Below are 18,727 nucleotides of genomic sequence, written 5' to 3' on the forward strand. Positions count from 1 at the left end.
CTTTTGGTTGTTTTTTTTGTATGCAATAGCTACCTAACAAGATGCCTCAATAGGCCGGTGTTTGCAATAATACGAACCTCGCTGCTTTAGTCACTGCAACAATTACTTTTTTTAACTCTATGGCAGTAAATATTTATTGCTTCAGATAAGCTTTTGGACGTGGATATTCTGCCGGTACCGGCAGAATAAGTAGGGGTGTTTATTCTGCCGGCAGTAACCAACTACCGGCAGAATAAAGAGAGATAGTCTGCCGGCAGTAACTGCCGGCAGAATAAAGGGGGCTATTAATTCTGCCGGCAGTAATCAACTACCGGCAGAATAAAGAGAGATATTAGTCTGCCGGCAGTAATAACGGAAATCACGATAAATACACCAAAAAGGTATTATTTTGCAAAAAGTAAATATAGTACATAATCGTGGCAAAAATACAAAAAAACTCAAAGCAAACAAAACTCCGGTTTTATTCCACGACATGACGGAGACAAAAAAAACGTGTAAAGTGTACCAAACACTACTAAAAACTGTACTATTAAAATTGCAGTATATAAAGATAAAGATCTCCATATACCAAACTTTCTGAATTTTTACAAAATGAAAGTTCTTGAACCAACACAAGTAAGTTAATTAGAACAAAAATAAAAATACATCAGTCGTGTTACCGGTTCATGACTTATACGCATTGACGAGTCGCATAACAATATGTTCTAATCTAGCACAGGTAGTTTTACCAATGTCAAAGCTCTCCTTATAACCGTGATGGACAAAATTTTATTTATTTTGTTTCGGCGTCTTTTAGGCCTGCTAAAATTATGCGCCAAAACAAATTTTATGGCGCGAACTCCATCGGAGAGTCCAGCTACTCAGCAAGGCATCACGTGCCGAACACGAGAAACGAGGTATGGCTGCACGTATTAAAACAAAAATATTAAATGGTAATACAACCACAACTGGATTTCATGAAGACCAGGCCATTCTTTTGTGGTACATAAAACGAGACAAAATCATTCGAAATTGGTAGGTGGTTCTGTTTACATCACTTTCATTATTCGAATCGATCAGCATGTTGGCAAGTTATATTATCCTAATATTTACTCCTGCAATTTTTGGATACATCACCCATAGAACTCCACCGAAATGGCCGGAAAGATACTACGTGGAAGGAATACTAAGTTTGCCATATGCAGAACTGAACGAGCCCTTCAACGCATGGTATGATGGTGTTTCTAAAAGAAGTAGAGTCGATTTATACGCAGGTTAGTATATCTAGCTATCTTTTCTAAGTTTGGTATAACAGGTAATTAGCCCTATTCTGTGAGGGGATTCCTTTTATAAACCCAAACTCAAATTACTTATGGCATGACCCCTTAAATTTGTGCAGAAAATAATAACATCGTCCATTGCAGCATGAGCTGTTGATGTATTTAGCATCAGTTTGTATAAGTTTAAAGGGCAGGTAAGTTTGCTACTAAAAAAATAAGACCCCGGGAAACTGCTACTGAATCCAAAGCTTTATTTTTGTTAAAACAATAGTATAGCTGTCTGTCTTACCATGGCACCTAGGCCTAAGAAATTGAACAAGGGTGCTGACCAAAAACACCCGTATATATAAGGGTAAGTTTGGGCAACTTTTTGAATAAAGTTTGCATTTTTCATCTGATAACTTCCGAACTCACCCAAATTATTCTCAAATGCAAAAAAGTGCAAGCCTTTTTGAAAACTCTATGCCAATAAACCTTATTCTCGGATCCGGGTTAATCACTGACGGTAATTTTCTGCGCATGCGCGATTTACTGCAGTGAAAACAAACTCTCCTGGAGCAGTCATTTTAACCTAGCGAAGCTGGAGTGAACACATAGAAGTTTTTAAAATGCCAAATAGTTGTGCTGCTTTTGGTTGTTCAAACCATAATTTAATGGAAAATAAACCTGGATTCTACAGATTCCTGGTCAAGACCTTTATAATTGCAATATTGGGAACTGTAAAAAATTTTTTATCATAAGCAATACAATTGAAAAAGTCTTGACCAGGAATCGAACCTGGGTTTCCTACTGTTTAAAACAGTGAGGTGTCCTACCACTGGACGATCAAGACAGATGTGGCTATAAAAATAGCCGGTTTGACGTTTAAAGTCATGTCACTGACTGTGTTGAGATACCTTTTGTTTTCTGGCCTTTCGACACAAGGGACAATACCATGAACCTTTTGGGACTCTTTTCAATTTAACACAGCTCAAATGAAACCATTCATACTTGCAAGATGTAGAGTCACAACCAATAAATGTTTCGTCATTAGGATTGTATTCAGACTGACAGAGACAATACAATTTTTCACTTGCATTTGCTTGAGGAGGAGGAGGTGGAGCTTTACGCTCTAGTCTTCTTGTCAATAACTCTGGTATAATGTGTCGGAGATAAAACTGTTCAACTTTGTCCATATTCAAATTGATGAAGTTCACATCAAACAAAACTCAACAGCATGTAACCAATGTGGAGTCCACACAATAAAAAAACAGCTTTTGCAATTGAAAACAAACATTTGAAACTGTACTTGATAGTAATACCTGTGCTCTTTTTTCAACTTTCCTTCAGAATTCATAACAAATTTGTTGTCAGATACAGCAGCAGCGAAGGAAACAATGTTGCGATAACTGTACGGGCACTTGATTTCAATTAACTTTTCTTCCTTATGACAATCACATGTGAATATTCCATCAGGTGTAGCCCCAATATACGTCCGTTCTGGTACAAGTTTCAACCCACAATCAACAATCTTTGCATTTAAATGGTTACTACGTTTTAAAAAATCAGCGACAGCATGTTTCTCATGGTCAAGGCCCCAACGTAAAGAGGATACAGTGGTGGATACAACAGATGAAATTTTACAAATCCTTTTGATTAGGGACTCTGATGGAGTTTCCAAGTTAGTGTGGAGAACATCATATACTTTTGATGCAGTAATTCTGCCAACACGTATCTCATGCCAAATAAAACTTTTCGATTGTTTCGTACTTGAGTTGTAAATGTAATCAATAACCTCTGCTGACAAAGTCATGTTATTATAAATATCTCTTGACATTTGTTGTAACTCGTCACCATCTTTATCAATGTTGTTACTGTTAAATAGCGTTCTCAATGACTTTGGTAACTTGGCTCTTCTAGGTGGTTCATATATTGGCACGAATGGTTTATAAAAATCAGAGAATGTATGCAAAACAATGGATTTTTTGTCCAATTTAGACAGTTTTGATAAAAACCTTGCCTTTTCTTCATCAGTTGGTGGAACATTACTACCAGGAAATTTATTACTGCTACGATTGTTTTTCTTAAAGTTCTCAACAGCCTTCTCAGAATAAAATTTAATGTCAGAAATCTTCTTCGGTGCAACTTTTTTGACAAAATCGACATTCCACTTACATGCTTTTTCAGTACATGCTTTCTTTAGTGAATCCAGCACGAACAGCAGCCTCGATTTTAAATAACAAAGCCCCTATGTGACTACATGACTCACCAAGCCCAGCCATACATGTGCAGTGGGCAGAAAGAACATTAACATTTTTTATGTCCACAATGATCCAGGGTATGTGAGGATCCTCATTTACTCTTTGAGAAGGCATAACTTCTGCCTTCAGTAAAATATATGGCCATGTTTTGTCTTTCTTAAAGAAAAACACAGTTCTAACCCATCCACTAACAAATTGATTGTGGGCTTCCAAACTTTTTCGACTCTTCATAGCTTCTCTTGTAAAAATGCCAGGGGTGTTTACCAAGTAATCATAAACCTCAGGGTACTCCAAGTTTGGCCACTTCGAAGGATCGTTTATCCAAGCATCTGCTGGCAATTGGTATGGACAAGTATCCAAATTAACAATTTTTAGCTTATTAAAATATCTTGTTTTCGCTTCGACACTTATTTCTTCAATGTTGTAACTCATTGTGTCATAGACCTTCTCTTACAGTAAACTGCAGTGAAAAAAGCTTTCCACAGCTAGCGCAAAACGTTTGTTTTCACTGCAGTTACTCGCGCATGCGCGAAGATTGGCCAATCTTCAGCGGTGTGACGTCAGCCCGGATCCGAGAATTGGCAAAGTTCATTTGTGATACCATCATAGTTTATCTTACGTTATGTTTTTTGTCAAAATTATGTACAGGACTTTTGGGATACAATGCTCATCCTGCTTTAAATAAATAGAAAAGGGATCCTTAGTCAATGCAATTCTTGTTTCATAGACAAAGTAATGTTGAGATTAACTCTGTGATTTTCGGACCAGTTCCTGTATGGCTCTAAAATACAGCAGAGACATTACTACAACCAAGCTTATTCAAGCTTATTTGGGCTTATCAAGCTTATGTGGGCAAAACTCTTGAATTGGTTGAATTGGTACCTTAGTACACTGTTGTGATGTGATGTGCACAAAATATTTCAAAAAGCTTATTTAGGTATTATTTGGTTAATACACCTCTTCACAGTTAAGGTTATTCACCATTTCTGTATTGAAAAAAGGAAGTAAACAGTGTGAATTCAATTAGGCTTTGATCATGGGCATTATGGATATTTCTCATTTTATGAAGAAATAATTAGGCTCACAGCTAGAAAAGTTAGTATACTATTGCCAGAATTTTAACTTTCCTTTGCACAATATTTCACTTCAATGTCAGAGGTCTCAATAAGAGCATTGTAACAAAAGAAAGATTTATTTTAACAATGTTTAGCTGAAACTGTGAACCCATGTATTGATCTTAGGTTTCTTTAAGGGAAAATAATGAACTTTTCATGTGGTGGTAAATATACAAGTCTTTCCAAATCTGTATATACTCCAACATAGCATGTAGTGAAACTTTAAAAGCATGCTAATCTTATTATGTTAACAATGTTCAAGTGCCTCAAGTGGTATGAAATCATAAAAAAATCCTTCAGGTGGGGGTACTCAATTTTCGTCAAAAGCCTTGTTGTTGTAATTTCAAAAAAAGTATTTCGCTTAAGCACAAAAAAATCTTTCAGGGTGGCTTTTATAATATGCTCTGGGTTGAATTTCTGTAAAATTTCTACACATAATACACACATGCATGTATTATATAGTTAAGCGCATATTCATCAACGATATGGTGTAATACGTAAGAAGCTGCTTAACTATCCTGCGAGTAACTTTGCATGTTGTTTTATTAGGGGGCACAAAATTCAGTTATTTGCTTTAATTCACTGTAAAAATTGTAGCGTATACCCCCTAATTTAATCTCACTGTACTTCAACTTACTTGTTGTATTAGGGAAAATGAAGAATATAAATAATGGTTAATATGTGATCGTAAAAAGCATAAGTCAACCCCCGTAATTTTAACATAATTAAGTTGAATAAGGCAAGAATATTCATTAAGGGGTAGTGCCTTGTGAAATACCGTTAAAAACCGTTAAAACAAAAACAAATGGTGCTTTACTTCGTCGCACAATAGTTTTTCGCAACAAAAAAAATAATAAAGAACATATTTAATTTTAAAGATTTGTTAGCAAGGTCATAAAACAGCAAAGAAACAAGAACTTGACAAAAATTGTGCAACTACCCCCTGATAAATTTATGTCGACCGACTTGTAAAAAGATTTCCATGCTAAACTGAATATAAAACTTTGGAGCCGTAGCATGTGTGGTGTTCGTACAAAGTTTTTTTGTCAGCTGGAGGAAGAAAAAGCATGATGTTTTTTTTTTTACTAAAGCTTTGCTCTATCTTGGTTAAGTTGGATAAAGAAAGTTGCTGTGCCTGACACTATTTTCGAATTAAAAGCAGATATAAAGTGGAATAAACTGCTCTCAATCAACGATTGTAGCTTAAAAGAATGGTTTACTTTACAAGAACTCGATAAACACGGAAAATGCCTTATTCACATAAAGAATGTAATTTATATTTTATAAAATATAATTTTATGCTGTCTTGTAAAATTTTATTCTGTTTTTTTTTCCTCACACATGCTTTCATAAAACGGTACATTTGTTCAGCTGGTCACCAAAAATATGCTCTCCAGTGTAAAATAAGCCATGCGGTATACAAAAATTTGTAGTTTTTAAAAAAATGCCTCCTGGATAGAGGGTTAAAATACTCGAGATTTTTTTTTAAAGCGTGCAGAAATTTTGACAACACAGGGTGTGAAAACTGGTCACCCTATGAAACATGTCATTTTAAGTAAACCGGCTTTAATCTCAGTATAAAACTGGGTAATATATAGACCTGTCCCTGCTTGGTTTTCTTTGTATTGGCTTTAATGTATTTTTAAAATGGGATTTTAAGCGCTAAGTAAAAATGGACTAACTTGTTTAAATTCCTGTATCTGCCCTTGCAGGGTAATATATATTTGAGGTTTTTGAAAATAGAATGCTTTTTTCATTCAGTGTCCTTGTTTAGTAAAAATGTGTATTGGTCTGAAGAGGAGTTGGTATGTAAAGCAGAAACTCTTCAAACCATTCTTTTGCCTCAGCTCAGCAAGATGGAAAGCGCTTCTGCTTAATGTTCCCTGATTCAAAAATTGGTAAAAGTTGATAACAATGGCTGAGAAAGTGCAATTTACGTTCATGTTGAAAATAATTGAAATTACCTGTAAATCTTATTTTGATTAAAATTTTCATAACACAAAAAACTAAATTGGTATGCTCCATGGTGCATAGACTACTAAATATAAAAAAGTTTGCCAGCACCAAAAAAGGGGTCAGAAAATCCAAGGTCAGCATTTCATATTGTCCTAGTCCTTTGTGTTTTACTTTCTTTAGTTTAAAACTGTAATGTAAATTTTTGAAAAGTTTATAAAGCAAATTAATGCTGTAAAAGATCACAAATGAAGTTTTAAAACAAGGAAAAATAGTTATTGTATTCATAACTCACAGTTTGGAAATTATATAATAATAGGTCATGGAATTTTTTGTGGATGTGTTTTATTAAGATTTATTTGTGTATGTAGGTACTACAAAAACAATCCAGAGAGGTGATAAAGGATCATATGGCCAACATTTCATGATTGCACCCATGTCAAATGAGGAGGTTCTAAATCAAATAACATGTTTTCAACTCAATGGGACTGCAGATGCAGTTGTTGGCCCACAGCATATGCTTCCTGACATGGCTAACTTTTCTGTAAGTTTGTTTTTAAACAATATAGTACCCTGGTTTAAATCCTCAAGATTTTTAAGAGCCTATCAGTTCCTATAAGATCCTTAGATATATCTTTAGTAATAGTTGTATTCTGTCTGCCTATTCAAAAGGTTTTTCAAAAGTTATTCAAAAGTAATTAAATAGACATTCAGACGTAAAAAGCACATGCCTTTGAAAAAAAATATTTCACATCAACTGTGTCTGAAACTTTTTTTACCGTTTTCTGGTCATTGTAAAACTTTCCTAGCATTGTTTTTTCAACATTATAGAATGATATACTTTAAGGAAAAACTTTCGCAGGAAGAAAGTTTCGCGGTTTCGCGGTTTTTGAGGCCTTTCCGCAAAAGTTTTTTCCACAAAATTTTTAAAAATGTGTTGCTGTGAAAGTTTTTTCCTGCAAATTATTCTAAAACGTGTTGTCCATGAAAGTTTTTTCCCACGAATTCTGTAATCTTGTAAATTTACTTCCCAGTGAGGGCTTTTTATTTAATTGTATTTAACTACTCAGTAAAAGCAAAGAACAAGTATCTTTGTCTTAATTTTTTTTAATTAGCTGAGTTTATAGAAATTGGAAAAAGGCTTAGAAATTATAACAAAAGTGATAAAGAAGCAGAACTATAATTTTTGTAATTTTTGTCAACGAGAAAATAATTTTCATTTAAAGGCTGATGAAATTTCGGAATGGTATGTAACAACTAAAAACAAATAACTCTTGGATTTGTTCTTCCTCTTTTCTTCCTCGTCTAACTCGTCCAAAACACTAAAAATTTTCTTTGTCTGCTGGTTGCCAGTAATCGTCATTGTCGTCAGAATCTTCTTCACGAGAGTAGCCGATTTTGTTTCAGGCGTAAGGCTACAGATTGCAGTGAAATCATCAGCAACTACAAGATTCGTTTCTACCATAGGCTCTAAGTCAAATGGATCGATTGAGGGAAGCTGACTAAGACCTAAACGGCATCTGTTACACCCGCAGACCACCATCACCTTTCAATATCATTTTTCACTGTGCTGGAAGTCATGTGGTTGTAAAAATTGGTGATCCACTCGGCGTGTAATAGCTTCAGCAGAGACAACCAAAAATTAATGCTGATTTCGTCAATTGGAACTCCTTTATCCAATTCTTCACTTAGTTTCTTTGTGTACCAGTCGTTGAACTTATTGGACATGTACCATTTGGCAAATCCATTCACAGTAAGGTCTAAGGGCTGGTAATATTTGGTCATGTTTGAGGGGACGTTGGTGAGGAGAACATTGTTTCCACTGAGCAGATTCAGGACATCACTCGTCATCTGACCAGTACACACATTTATGATAACTAAAGCTCGTTGATCAGCTCCCATATCATGGAACAAGCGCTTGGACTCGATGTAGGGAATAATTATATTGTTGAGGAACTTCAATGAATCCTGTGTGTTGGAGTAATGTTTTCCGTTGACGCTTAGCGAAAAAACATTCAGGGAATTTGTACCGTGGGAGGCATTGTTGCGTTTTCCCTCCATAAATCAGTTGCATCGGGAGAAATTCACCAAACAAAGCAACAACAAATGTGGCTGTTATGGTTCTTTTGTCTAACTGTTAACGGAGGCATACTTTCCGATAATGTACCGTTCTTCGTCACTCCATTTTGTATATTTCGATCGTTTGGACGACGATGCTCCAGCATTGAAGCCAGAATCAAATACAAAGAAAACAAAATTACCTAAACCAGTTTCTTATCTGGTAACACGTGGAACTAGCGCTATAAAACAAAATAAACAAAGAATGTTTTTAATGAAAAAGAAACAAAGTATTTGTATACCGTAAATCTTTAAATTAGCGCCCCAATAATATTTGTCATTATCTTAAAAATTCTGCGCACAAAAAAACCCGTCTTTACCAGAATTATCTTTTTCTGTTGTTGGAGGATCGTTTGAGGATTATGATTCTTGAGCTTCTTTCACTTTTTCATCGTTTTTCTTCTTATTCATATCTGCTCTTAAAAACGACATACTTTCACCAACTTTTTTTGTTGGTATGAACCTTTTCTTTCTTTTTGGCACGAATAAAAGGTAAGAAAAAAGAATACACATTCATGTTATTTATATCATACGAATCTTTTTTCCTTCTTTTGTATTTGTTCAATATCTTCATTTTAGAGGCTTAAAAAATACTTTAATTGGATAAATTTTCACGGGGATTAAATTTTGCACATTTCACTGTAAAAATATGTTATATGAAAATGTGCAGGTGTTATATTTTTTAATGATTTTAGAAATAAAGCGAGTTTGAAAACTACTTAATGAAGTACAATAGATATAATTTTAGCTGATTTCCCTTTTTTTTCGACTGTCTTCACGCGTAGGTCCGGTTCTAGCAGCACCGTTTAAAAACATCGTTCTGATGTCGCTATCTCATCGTGGTTTCTTGGATGGAACAGCAGCAGATCTTTACTCTTTTGTCGCATTTGCCAGGGAAATTGCATCGCAAAATGTAATCAAAAATGACCCAAGGATCTTTGAGTTTCAACAAAACTCACTACAGTAACGCAGATAACGCTTTCCAAATGATCAAAGAAGTTCTCAGGCCGTACGTAGAAACAGTTATTAAAGAAGAAGAAAAAATTTTAATTTTACCACTTATCAAAATATGGATGTCTTTACTGGACAAATGACAAAGGAAGTCTTGGATCTGTAAAAGAAAGAAAATAACAAAATCTTCTGCGTTCCTGCTAATATGCAAACTTCTCCAATCTCTGGATTTGACCGTAAATGGTTACGCAAAGAAGCACACACGTAAAAAGTTTAACGATTGGTATACCGCTCAGATTGGTCTGCAACCAGATGGAGGTAAATCGCTGCAAGACATCACCGTCCCAACTTACCTGCTTGAAGCTCAATGGATGGTGGATTTATACAACGATATGACGAAAGTGTCACAGAAGCGCTTGAAGCTGGTGTAGAAGGTCTCGAATCACTTGACCCTTTCCAAGATATCGAACCTTTGCTCCCAGTTTCTAATGCAAATAGTCAACTGGATTAAAAAGTTGCTTACACCCCACGAAGTGAAACAGTAGTGGATGAATCAGATGAAAAATCAAATATAAACCAATCTTTAGAGAGGAAGATGATGTTGACTTCTCTCGTACCGCGTTTGACGCTTTTCAGCCCGAACCCTTTTGGCAACTTATTTTACCTCTTTTAAAAATTGCTATCATGACCTCATCTGCGATGTTAAGTCCCCGCGAAAAATTAGAACATCCCTCATTCGCGAAAATAAGTCTCCGTAAAATGCTAAAATTTCGCGGATGAGCTCAACCGCGAAATTAAATCCCCGCGAAAATTTATCCCATGAAAGTAGCCTATTTGCAACTTTTAAATTCTTTTTTAATTTTTCACTTTTTCTTTTTGACCCAAGGTGAAGTGGCATATTTTGTTTACATTTGAGCTCTTTGGTCTAAATACAAGCGGAAAGAATTATAAGCAAGAAAATAGCTTATACGAAAACCTTTGAATTCACCGCTGCAGTGCGTGGGTACCACTACTATAGAAGATTTTGGATACCACAACCTGCACAACATCTCAACTGTTCACAAGAATCAGATAACCCGTTCGATCAGTTTGCAATAAAAGTATGCGAAACAGGTTGTGAAATTCCGGTTGGTCACTTACCAAGAGAGATATCGAGAACCGCTAGATTTTTTAGTGACAGGGGAGCTGTTGTAAATGCAATTGTTACTGGAGAACATTACCAACGATCTCCGCTCGTGCAGGGGGGGTCTTGAAATACCCTGTGTAATAAAGGTTTCAGTCCCTGGTACTTGTTTAAACTTATTGCTGATGAAGCATTACAAGGAAGTAACAGCAAAAAGTTACACTGAACAAAAAAAAAGAAATAGTAGGTTGTTATTTACGACAAGAACCTTTATCACAAACCCCGAATCTAGAAAAAGAACCAAGGAAGAGAGCGAACAAAAAACAAACTACGGAAAACAAAAGCGAAGCGAAAAGCAAAGACATACGAATGTTTTTTGGACAAGTTACTGCCAATAACAGTAATCATATGACTCATCTACCGACTCCGAAGATAGCGAAGACATTATAATCATAGACTAAGAATATTATATACTATTTTTTTGGTGATAAGTAATTTCAACATTTATATTCTTTTGTTTTATATTGTTTTTTAATACTTCATTATCGGTCCGCAAAAGTTTTTTCCTGCGATTATATAACTTGTCACAGTATGGTATAGAATTAAGCTTTTTAGTTTATATGTCATTAATGCAGGAATTACTTTAATAATTAACTTCAGTAAATACTTACTGTAGTTACTCTGTTCTATTTGTAGTACATTGGTGTTGCTGCTAATGTTGATGTCTGGCAACTAAAAAATCATGCTGGTGGAAAATACAACACATACACACTCTACGTCAGTAAACAAACGTATGTTCCAGTATATTATGAAATGTATGGCTACGATTCATTACTTGGGTCACATTATGACGATTACAAGCTCACCTACAAAGTGTATGCAGAGAATTTTCCAGATGATGTATTCGACACTCCAATGGCAGGTACCAATGTGATAATAATAGCATGTATTTATTCAATCATCTTGGTTCCTTTCACCATTTCGCATAGAAGCAACAAGGTCTCTGGCAATGTTATGTTCGTCTACGTCTTGAAAAGTCGGAACTAGCTCATCATTCCCTACTCTTTCCGGCTCGAATTGAAATCCTAGAACCTTCGAATTATTTTCATTCATTGCTATCTTCATGAAGAACTTTTTTAAGCAAAGGAAAAAAATTATAAATAAACATTTAGTCGTTCGATGCGCAAGTCAGGGGGTTTGCCTAATAAGAAGCCAGGTAGCTACGTCACAAGCAAAAATGTGCTGAATAATGAATTTACCCAGTCCTTTTGCCGTGAAGATGGTAGGCGATTGAGACAAGATCAAAACAAACAAACGATGGTGCTAAGTATTGGATAAATCTTTGTTGTTTAAGAGTGCAATCTTCGCTATTTTTGATACTTAATAAAACAAAAGAAAAGATATTGTTTTTTAATCGGACAGTACCTTTAATGTAATCTTATAAAAAATAGGCTTAATACATTCCTGATACAATCTTCAATAGGACTGCATTTTCCGCGCTAGCAGTTACCACAAGCACGTGTAATGAAGTAGAATGACTGCTGACTCTACTCCTCTCAAAAAGTTGAATTCATTCATGTTCCAACTATGCTATTTCACAACATTATTTTTGTAGGAAAAGAATGTACTGGCTTCCCAGGTCCAGGTTACGAAGCAAGAATTATAGCTAATCCTATGCAAGAGTTTATTTATCCTATAGACGATACACATTTACATCCAATGTTCAAGGACTTTACAGAGAGATTTTCAAAAGAATTTAACCCTGATAAGAAGCATGTATTTAAACATAATCTTAGGTATGTAGTAACAGTTTTAAAATGTTAAATGTATTTCTTGTACAAGTGTATAATGCTTCTATTAACGATGATAGCTAAAGGGTAATTCATGCATCTGTGTCTGTTACAGTCCAACCTGTATAAGACAACCACTTAGGGGACTTATTCGTCTTAGCCAAGTGGTCGTCTCTTAAAAAGCACCCCTGTAGTACGGTCAGCCTCTGACGTGGTGTGATATGAAAGAAACTATTTGGTGTAGTCTCCAAGTTATGCTAACTGTAATGTAAATTTGCTTTAATATTATGTATTAGTTTTGCGGTAAAAAAGTTAGGGATTACAGAATAACAGACGATTGGGTGCAGTGCTTTCTTAATCTTAGCTCTCTTTCTAGGTTTGTTAAAATGATGCGTGTCTTTAACGTCAACAAAGCAAAAAGAATTATTTACATAATTGACACATTTGTTTACTGTTCATGAGATAGAAAATTACGTTTATCTTGCACAAGTATTATCTCTTATAATAATAGCATTCCCTAGTTGTCTAAAAGTATATATTTGTTTAGATACATTAATTCCATGAATCGACGTAAACTTTCGTTCAAACTTAAAGTGAACCATTTAGCTGATCATTCCCCAAGCGACTTGCGCAAATTAAGAGGTCGAAAAACTACTGTTGGAACGAAAGGCAAATCAAACAATGGAAAACCGTTTGTTACAAAGCTTACTGTAAATGATGTCCCCACTGAGCTCAATTGGAGATTATATGGTAAATTCTTTGATTTATTATTGTTCGACAAATTTTTTTTTTTTTTTAAGCTTCCAGTAAAATTGAACAGTATCTTAAGTAAAATATTACTTCGCTTTTAGGTGCTGTGACGCCGGTAAAGGATCAGGCCGTTTGCGGTTCTTGCTGGAGTTTTGGAACTACAGGAACGATTGAGGGGACATTGTTTTTAAAGGTAAGTTGCGAATCTATTTACTTACTTTTATTACTGGCAGTCTCCTTATATGTTCTGCTTTTTCTTTGCAGACTAAGCGATTGATTCGCCTGTCTCAACAAAACTTGATGGACTGTTCGTGGGGATTCGGAAATAACGGCTGCGATGGTGGGGAGGAATTCCGCTCCTATGAATACATGATGAAACACGGCGGCATTTTTACTGAAGAAAGCTACGGCCCGTATCGTGCTATTGTAAGCATCTTTTAGCTTTTAAAAGAGTGTTTGTAATAGCATTTTCTCTTTTAGAAGCTACAAGTTGCTTCCAGAACCAGTTATCTAGAAGCTAGTAGTAGTGATGTATTTCTTTCCATCATTTACGTAGTATTTAATTCCTTTTACGTCTACGTCCAGAGACCGTTTACCGATGTATTTAGGTTTAGTTGCGACGCCATTATCGTTTTTCTAGGACGGCTTCTGTCACAAAGGCAAAGTTGGTGCTAACATTACCGGCTACGTAAACGTGACATCGGGCGACTTAAATGCATTAAAGATTGCCATTGCGCAACGAGGTCCAGTAGCTGTTGGAATTGACGCTGCCCACTTGTCACTTGTGTTTTATTCACATGGAGTTTATTACGAGCCAGAATGTGGTGAGTCTCAGTGTACTTTTTTGTGGTGTTTTGGAAAGTGTTCTTGAGGTACCATGCAAACAAATGCAAACCGTACCTTTGAGTTAAGCTAAATTTGCAAAATTTAATGATTTCGGCAAAAATAACCTTGGCAAAATTTTTGAAGATTGTAGATTAGTTACGCGTTGTTGTATTTGCTAATCCGTCACTGAACACATTGAACGGATTATGTTGTGCTGGCGGTACTTATAAATTTTCCTGAATAGCTTCATTATTATCTAAAGTAACACATTCTTCTTACAGGAAATACCCCTGATCGGCTTGATCACGCTGTATTGGCTGTAGGTTATGGAGTGCAAAACGGACAGGCTTACTGGTTGATAAAGAACTCGTGGTCGACACATTGGGGTAACGACGGATATGTGTTGATGTCGCAAAAAGACAACAATTGCGGCGTGGCGACAGACGCGACATATGTGCTGATGGACTAAGTGTTTTGCACACAACGTGACACAGAAAGTTTTTGTATACTATTTTGTATGGCTTTTAGAACGTTTTTGAAGACTCTGTACACAATTAATCTCCCAATGGACAACTATAGGCGATTAAAAAACAGAAAATATTTGATTTTTGATTAATAATGTTGTAGAAATTTATACTAAACTTTAAAATTGTTAATAAAAAATTGTAACTTTCTTTTCATTTAAAATATTCTGTATTTGCTCCAGTATTATTTTTTTCTGGTTGTTGCTTTTATCTTATAAATGTAAGGCTGTTTCACAGATGCTTGTACGTTTTCAATGTCAGGATTTGTGCATTTTCTTCTCCAAGTAAATATTGACATCACACGGGTTTAGAGAACTTTTTTTTATTGGTTATGCAGGAAACTACACAAAGTGCCAACATGTCGGGAAAGTGTTTGAATAGCACAGTAGTCCTTATATTCTTAGAAAAAATATTTTATCAAGATTCGGTATTATCTGAAGTCCCAATGCAACCCTTATTGTCGCGACAGACGTACACAAGACAGTATGAATGTTTGTCTTGGTTATCTAAAAAGTTTTTATGATAATCTGCCACTAAATTTTGGTGACGAAAGGTTGCAGATTATTTTCTGTTTATTGTTGCCCTCGAATGAATATATATTATACATCATTGTGTCAACGTCGCTTTACAAAAAAGTAAATTTCAAAAAATTAAACGCAATTAAATTACCTATTGCTAATTATTGTATAAAAGAATGAGTCACGAAAAATACGTGGAGCTAATCAAGATGTTGGATGCTTTTGTTTAACGGGATTACCTATCACAAAAGAAATATTATGTTGAAAATCGCATCTTAAAAATGCATCATTAAAAAAAACAAGTGAACATCTTGGAGATGCCACGTTAAAAGTTGAAAGTTATTAAATATGAAGACTGAAGGAAAAGTTATCCTTGTTATTGTACGTAAGATCGATTTTTTTTTAATTTCTCTATCGACAGCACAAGCTTCATTTTTTGAAGGAAAGAAAAAAAATCAATGTAGCATAACCTTGTATTTTATGACACAATCTTGATGACAGCAGGTCACTGCTCGATGTTTTGTTTTTATTATTCATATGACTATCTTGTGCTGTGTATTAGCATGGTATCGTTATTTCGGTATTTACTACACGCGCTTGTTATTCGATTCAAAACGCTAAACCACTTGGCTGTTTGAGCCCCTTTTCAATTCCGTGATAAGTTTTGTACGTGAGTGCACAAAAAGAACAGGTAACGTGAAAGGTTTTTCGTTTCGTACGGAGGCAAGGTTGTACAGTGGAATCACACTGAAGCGGGGTTTACACAGTTTAAACCGAAAAAGGTTTTTTAGGCTTTATTTGACGAGGATTGCAAACTAAAAACTCTGTATTACTCTTTGATTGACAGCTATTTTCGAACTGAAAAGATCCTTTCTTGTGATTGTTGTAAATATATCTTGGCTATGGATTGGGCAGAAAAAAACATAAAAAGTATTTGATAATTTAAATAAAAAATTATAAATTGTCTATCATGGAAAAAGGTAAAAATATTGATGGATATTTTTTTTCGTCATTTTATTATTTATATTTTTCGCTTATAGGACCCAAAGTACCGCGTGTTGAAAATGGCATTTATTAGTAGAAAAGCCCTTGCTTTCTCATACCCGTAAAATTTCCATATTATATTTTCACAACTTTCACAGCAATTGAATAATTCTTCGGTAATGTATTACCTTCTGTCTATAAATAGGCGTCTAGGGTAGGCGGATCTGGAAACGACCGTGACTCCTTTTCTATTTTTATGCTGCAGTTTGACAACATACACGCTTTTTATAAAACTATATAAGAACACGAATAAAATAAACCTCAGATTAAAACTATTGTTCTTATGTAATTACATTATATGTATTATATATGTACCAGTCGATAAAGCCCGTGGAAAAATCCACTGAAGCAGGATAATATTGAAAAATAAGCGTCATATGAATTTTGATGACGTCAGCAACCCATCTGCAAAAAAAATTAGAACCTTGTTTTTACGTTGCCTTTATTGTGTAGACCTTAAAGCGCTGATCAAGGAAATGTATGTAATCACGTGCTTTTGATGAATGGTTTATGAGATTTACGGGTTTAAAAATTTTGCGGACGTCAGCAAAGTCCCTAATAAAACTACAGAAAATTATTTTTTCGAAATTTGTATACCCGTTGCCTTCATGTTATAGCTCTTGAAACGTTGATCAAGAAAATGTATAGGATCATGTACTCTTGACAAACGGTTACGGAAATATTGTGGTTTTTTAAAGGTTTTTTGATGACGTCATCAACCCGTCCATTCCGAAACGGATTCGGGGATCCGGGTTTGGGAATATTACCCAAATTGATCCTAGGTGGTCCCTAGTTACCCACGCGGTGAAAAATCATTGACGTCATCAACTCGTTTCCAAGTTATTTGGCCTTAAAATTTTAGCTGCACTGTAATGGTTTCATTAATTTAATATAGGATATTGACGTTAAAGTAGTGTTATTTTCGTCGCGCCGTAACGTCAGAAAATTTGACATATTAGAGATGCATTTTTCGGCAACATCAAAGGAAAATGAAGACATCCACTTTGCCTGTCACAGACACACAGACACACTTAGCGTATTATTATATAGACTAGTCGATAAGGCCCGTGGAAAAATCCACTTAGGCAGGATAACAGAGAAAAATACCCGTCATTTAAATTTTGATGACGTCAGCAGAGACATGTCAGAACACAAAACTTTTTTTTTCAGAAATGTGTATACCTGTTGCCTTCATCGTATAGATCTTGAAACGCTGATCAAGAAAATGTAAAGGATCGTGTATTTTTGACAAACGGTTGCAGAGATATTAGGGTTTGAAGGTTTTTTGATGACGTCATCAACCCGTCCATTCCCGAAACGGATTCAGGGACCCAGGTTTGGGAAACTTACCCAAATTGGTCAAAGGTAGTCCCTAGTTACCTACGCAGGAGATGACGTCAGTTATTTCCACCCGTTTCCAAGTTATTTAGCCTTAAATTTAAAAGTGCAATGCAATGGCTTCACTAATCTTAATATACTTTCCTTTGACGTCAATATTGCTTTAACGTCAAAGTTTGGTAATTTACAGAACAAATTTATAGACGATGTTTTATAGACTTTATCAAGGAAATTTTATCCACTTTGCAAAAGTGACAGACAGACACACTTAGCGTATTATTATAAGAGATTGACGTTAAAGTAGTGTTATTTTCGTCGCTCCCTAGCGTCAAAAAATTTAACATAATAGACATAACTTTTTTTTCGGCAACATCAAAGGAAAATGAAGACATCCGCTGTGTCTGTTTGTAACAGGCTTTTATTAGGGACTTTGCTGACGTCAGCAAATTTTTTAAACCCTGAAAATCTCATTAACCATTCATCAAAAGCACGTGATTACATACATTTCCTTGATCAGCGCTTTAAGGTCTACACAACAAAGGCAACGTAAAAACAAGGTTCTAATTTTTTTTGCAGATGAGTTGCTGACGTCATCAAAATTCATATGACGCTTATTTTTCAATTTTATCCTGCTTCAGTGGATTTTTCCACGGGCTTTATCGACTTGTAAAAACATAAATTTGAGAAAAAAGCCCACAAGAACGAATGAGGCTAAATTCTGAAGTTGTGTTCTTACTGAGAATAGAGAAGGAACAAATACTTAAAAATAAGAACAGCCAGCCTTAGGCCAGATTTAATTGGTTCTTATAAAAATAACGTGTAGCACAATTCAACATTTATGTCAACGAGCCTCGAAAATTATTTCCCTTAGGATTTTGTATTTTGTTTTGCTCTGTTTAGTTCTATATTTGATTACTTTTTTTCTATTCAGATTGTAGTATGCAGTGCATACTTTCTCCTCAAAAGAATGTACACGAAACCAATCAAAACAACAATTCCACCTCATCTCGACCCGAAGAATTTTATACCTGCTGAAAAATATATTGATCCAGAGCACTGTCCACAGATTAAAGATTGCAACCACCTTAAATGTGACGGTCATGATTACGATCGGGTTATACGATTTCGCAAAGATGGTTGCAGAGAATGTGCATGGTTCGTGTCTTTTTATTTTTTGTA

General features: G+C 35.2%; 2 protein-coding genes across 2 annotated transcripts; one reads left to right on the forward strand and one right to left on the reverse strand.

Annotated features, from left to right (window-relative positions):
- Positions 1–967: 967 nt before the first annotated feature.
- On the forward strand, positions 968–14,829 carry LOC130655346 (digestive cysteine proteinase 1-like). The gene is made up of 9 exons (XM_057458090.1): positions 968–1,253; positions 6,939–7,111; positions 11,456–11,681; positions 12,375–12,555; positions 13,097–13,299; positions 13,401–13,492; positions 13,564–13,725; positions 13,940–14,123; positions 14,406–14,829. The coding sequence occupies exons 1-9, from the start codon at positions 1,061–1,063 to the stop codon at positions 14,591–14,593; spliced, it is 1,602 nt and encodes a 533-aa protein (XP_057314073.1). The 5' UTR covers positions 968–1,060; the 3' UTR covers positions 14,594–14,829.
- On the reverse strand, positions 7,525–9,214 carry LOC130655351 (uncharacterized). The gene is made up of 2 exons (XM_057458095.1): positions 9,006–9,214; positions 7,525–8,867 (listed from the first exon to the last, which is right to left on the reverse strand). Exon 2 carries the CDS (start codon positions 8,626–8,628, stop codon positions 8,110–8,112), a length of 519 nt encoding a protein of 172 aa, XP_057314078.1. The 5' UTR covers positions 8,629–8,867; positions 9,006–9,214; the 3' UTR covers positions 7,525–8,109.
- Positions 14,830–18,727: the final 3,898 nt, after the last annotated feature.

This window comes from Hydractinia symbiolongicarpus, chromosome 8 (assembly GCF_029227915.1).
Source record: "Hydractinia symbiolongicarpus strain clone_291-10 chromosome 8, HSymV2.1, whole genome shotgun sequence".
In the NCBI taxonomy this organism is placed as follows: Eukaryota; Metazoa; Cnidaria; class Hydrozoa; order Anthoathecata; family Hydractiniidae; genus Hydractinia; species Hydractinia symbiolongicarpus.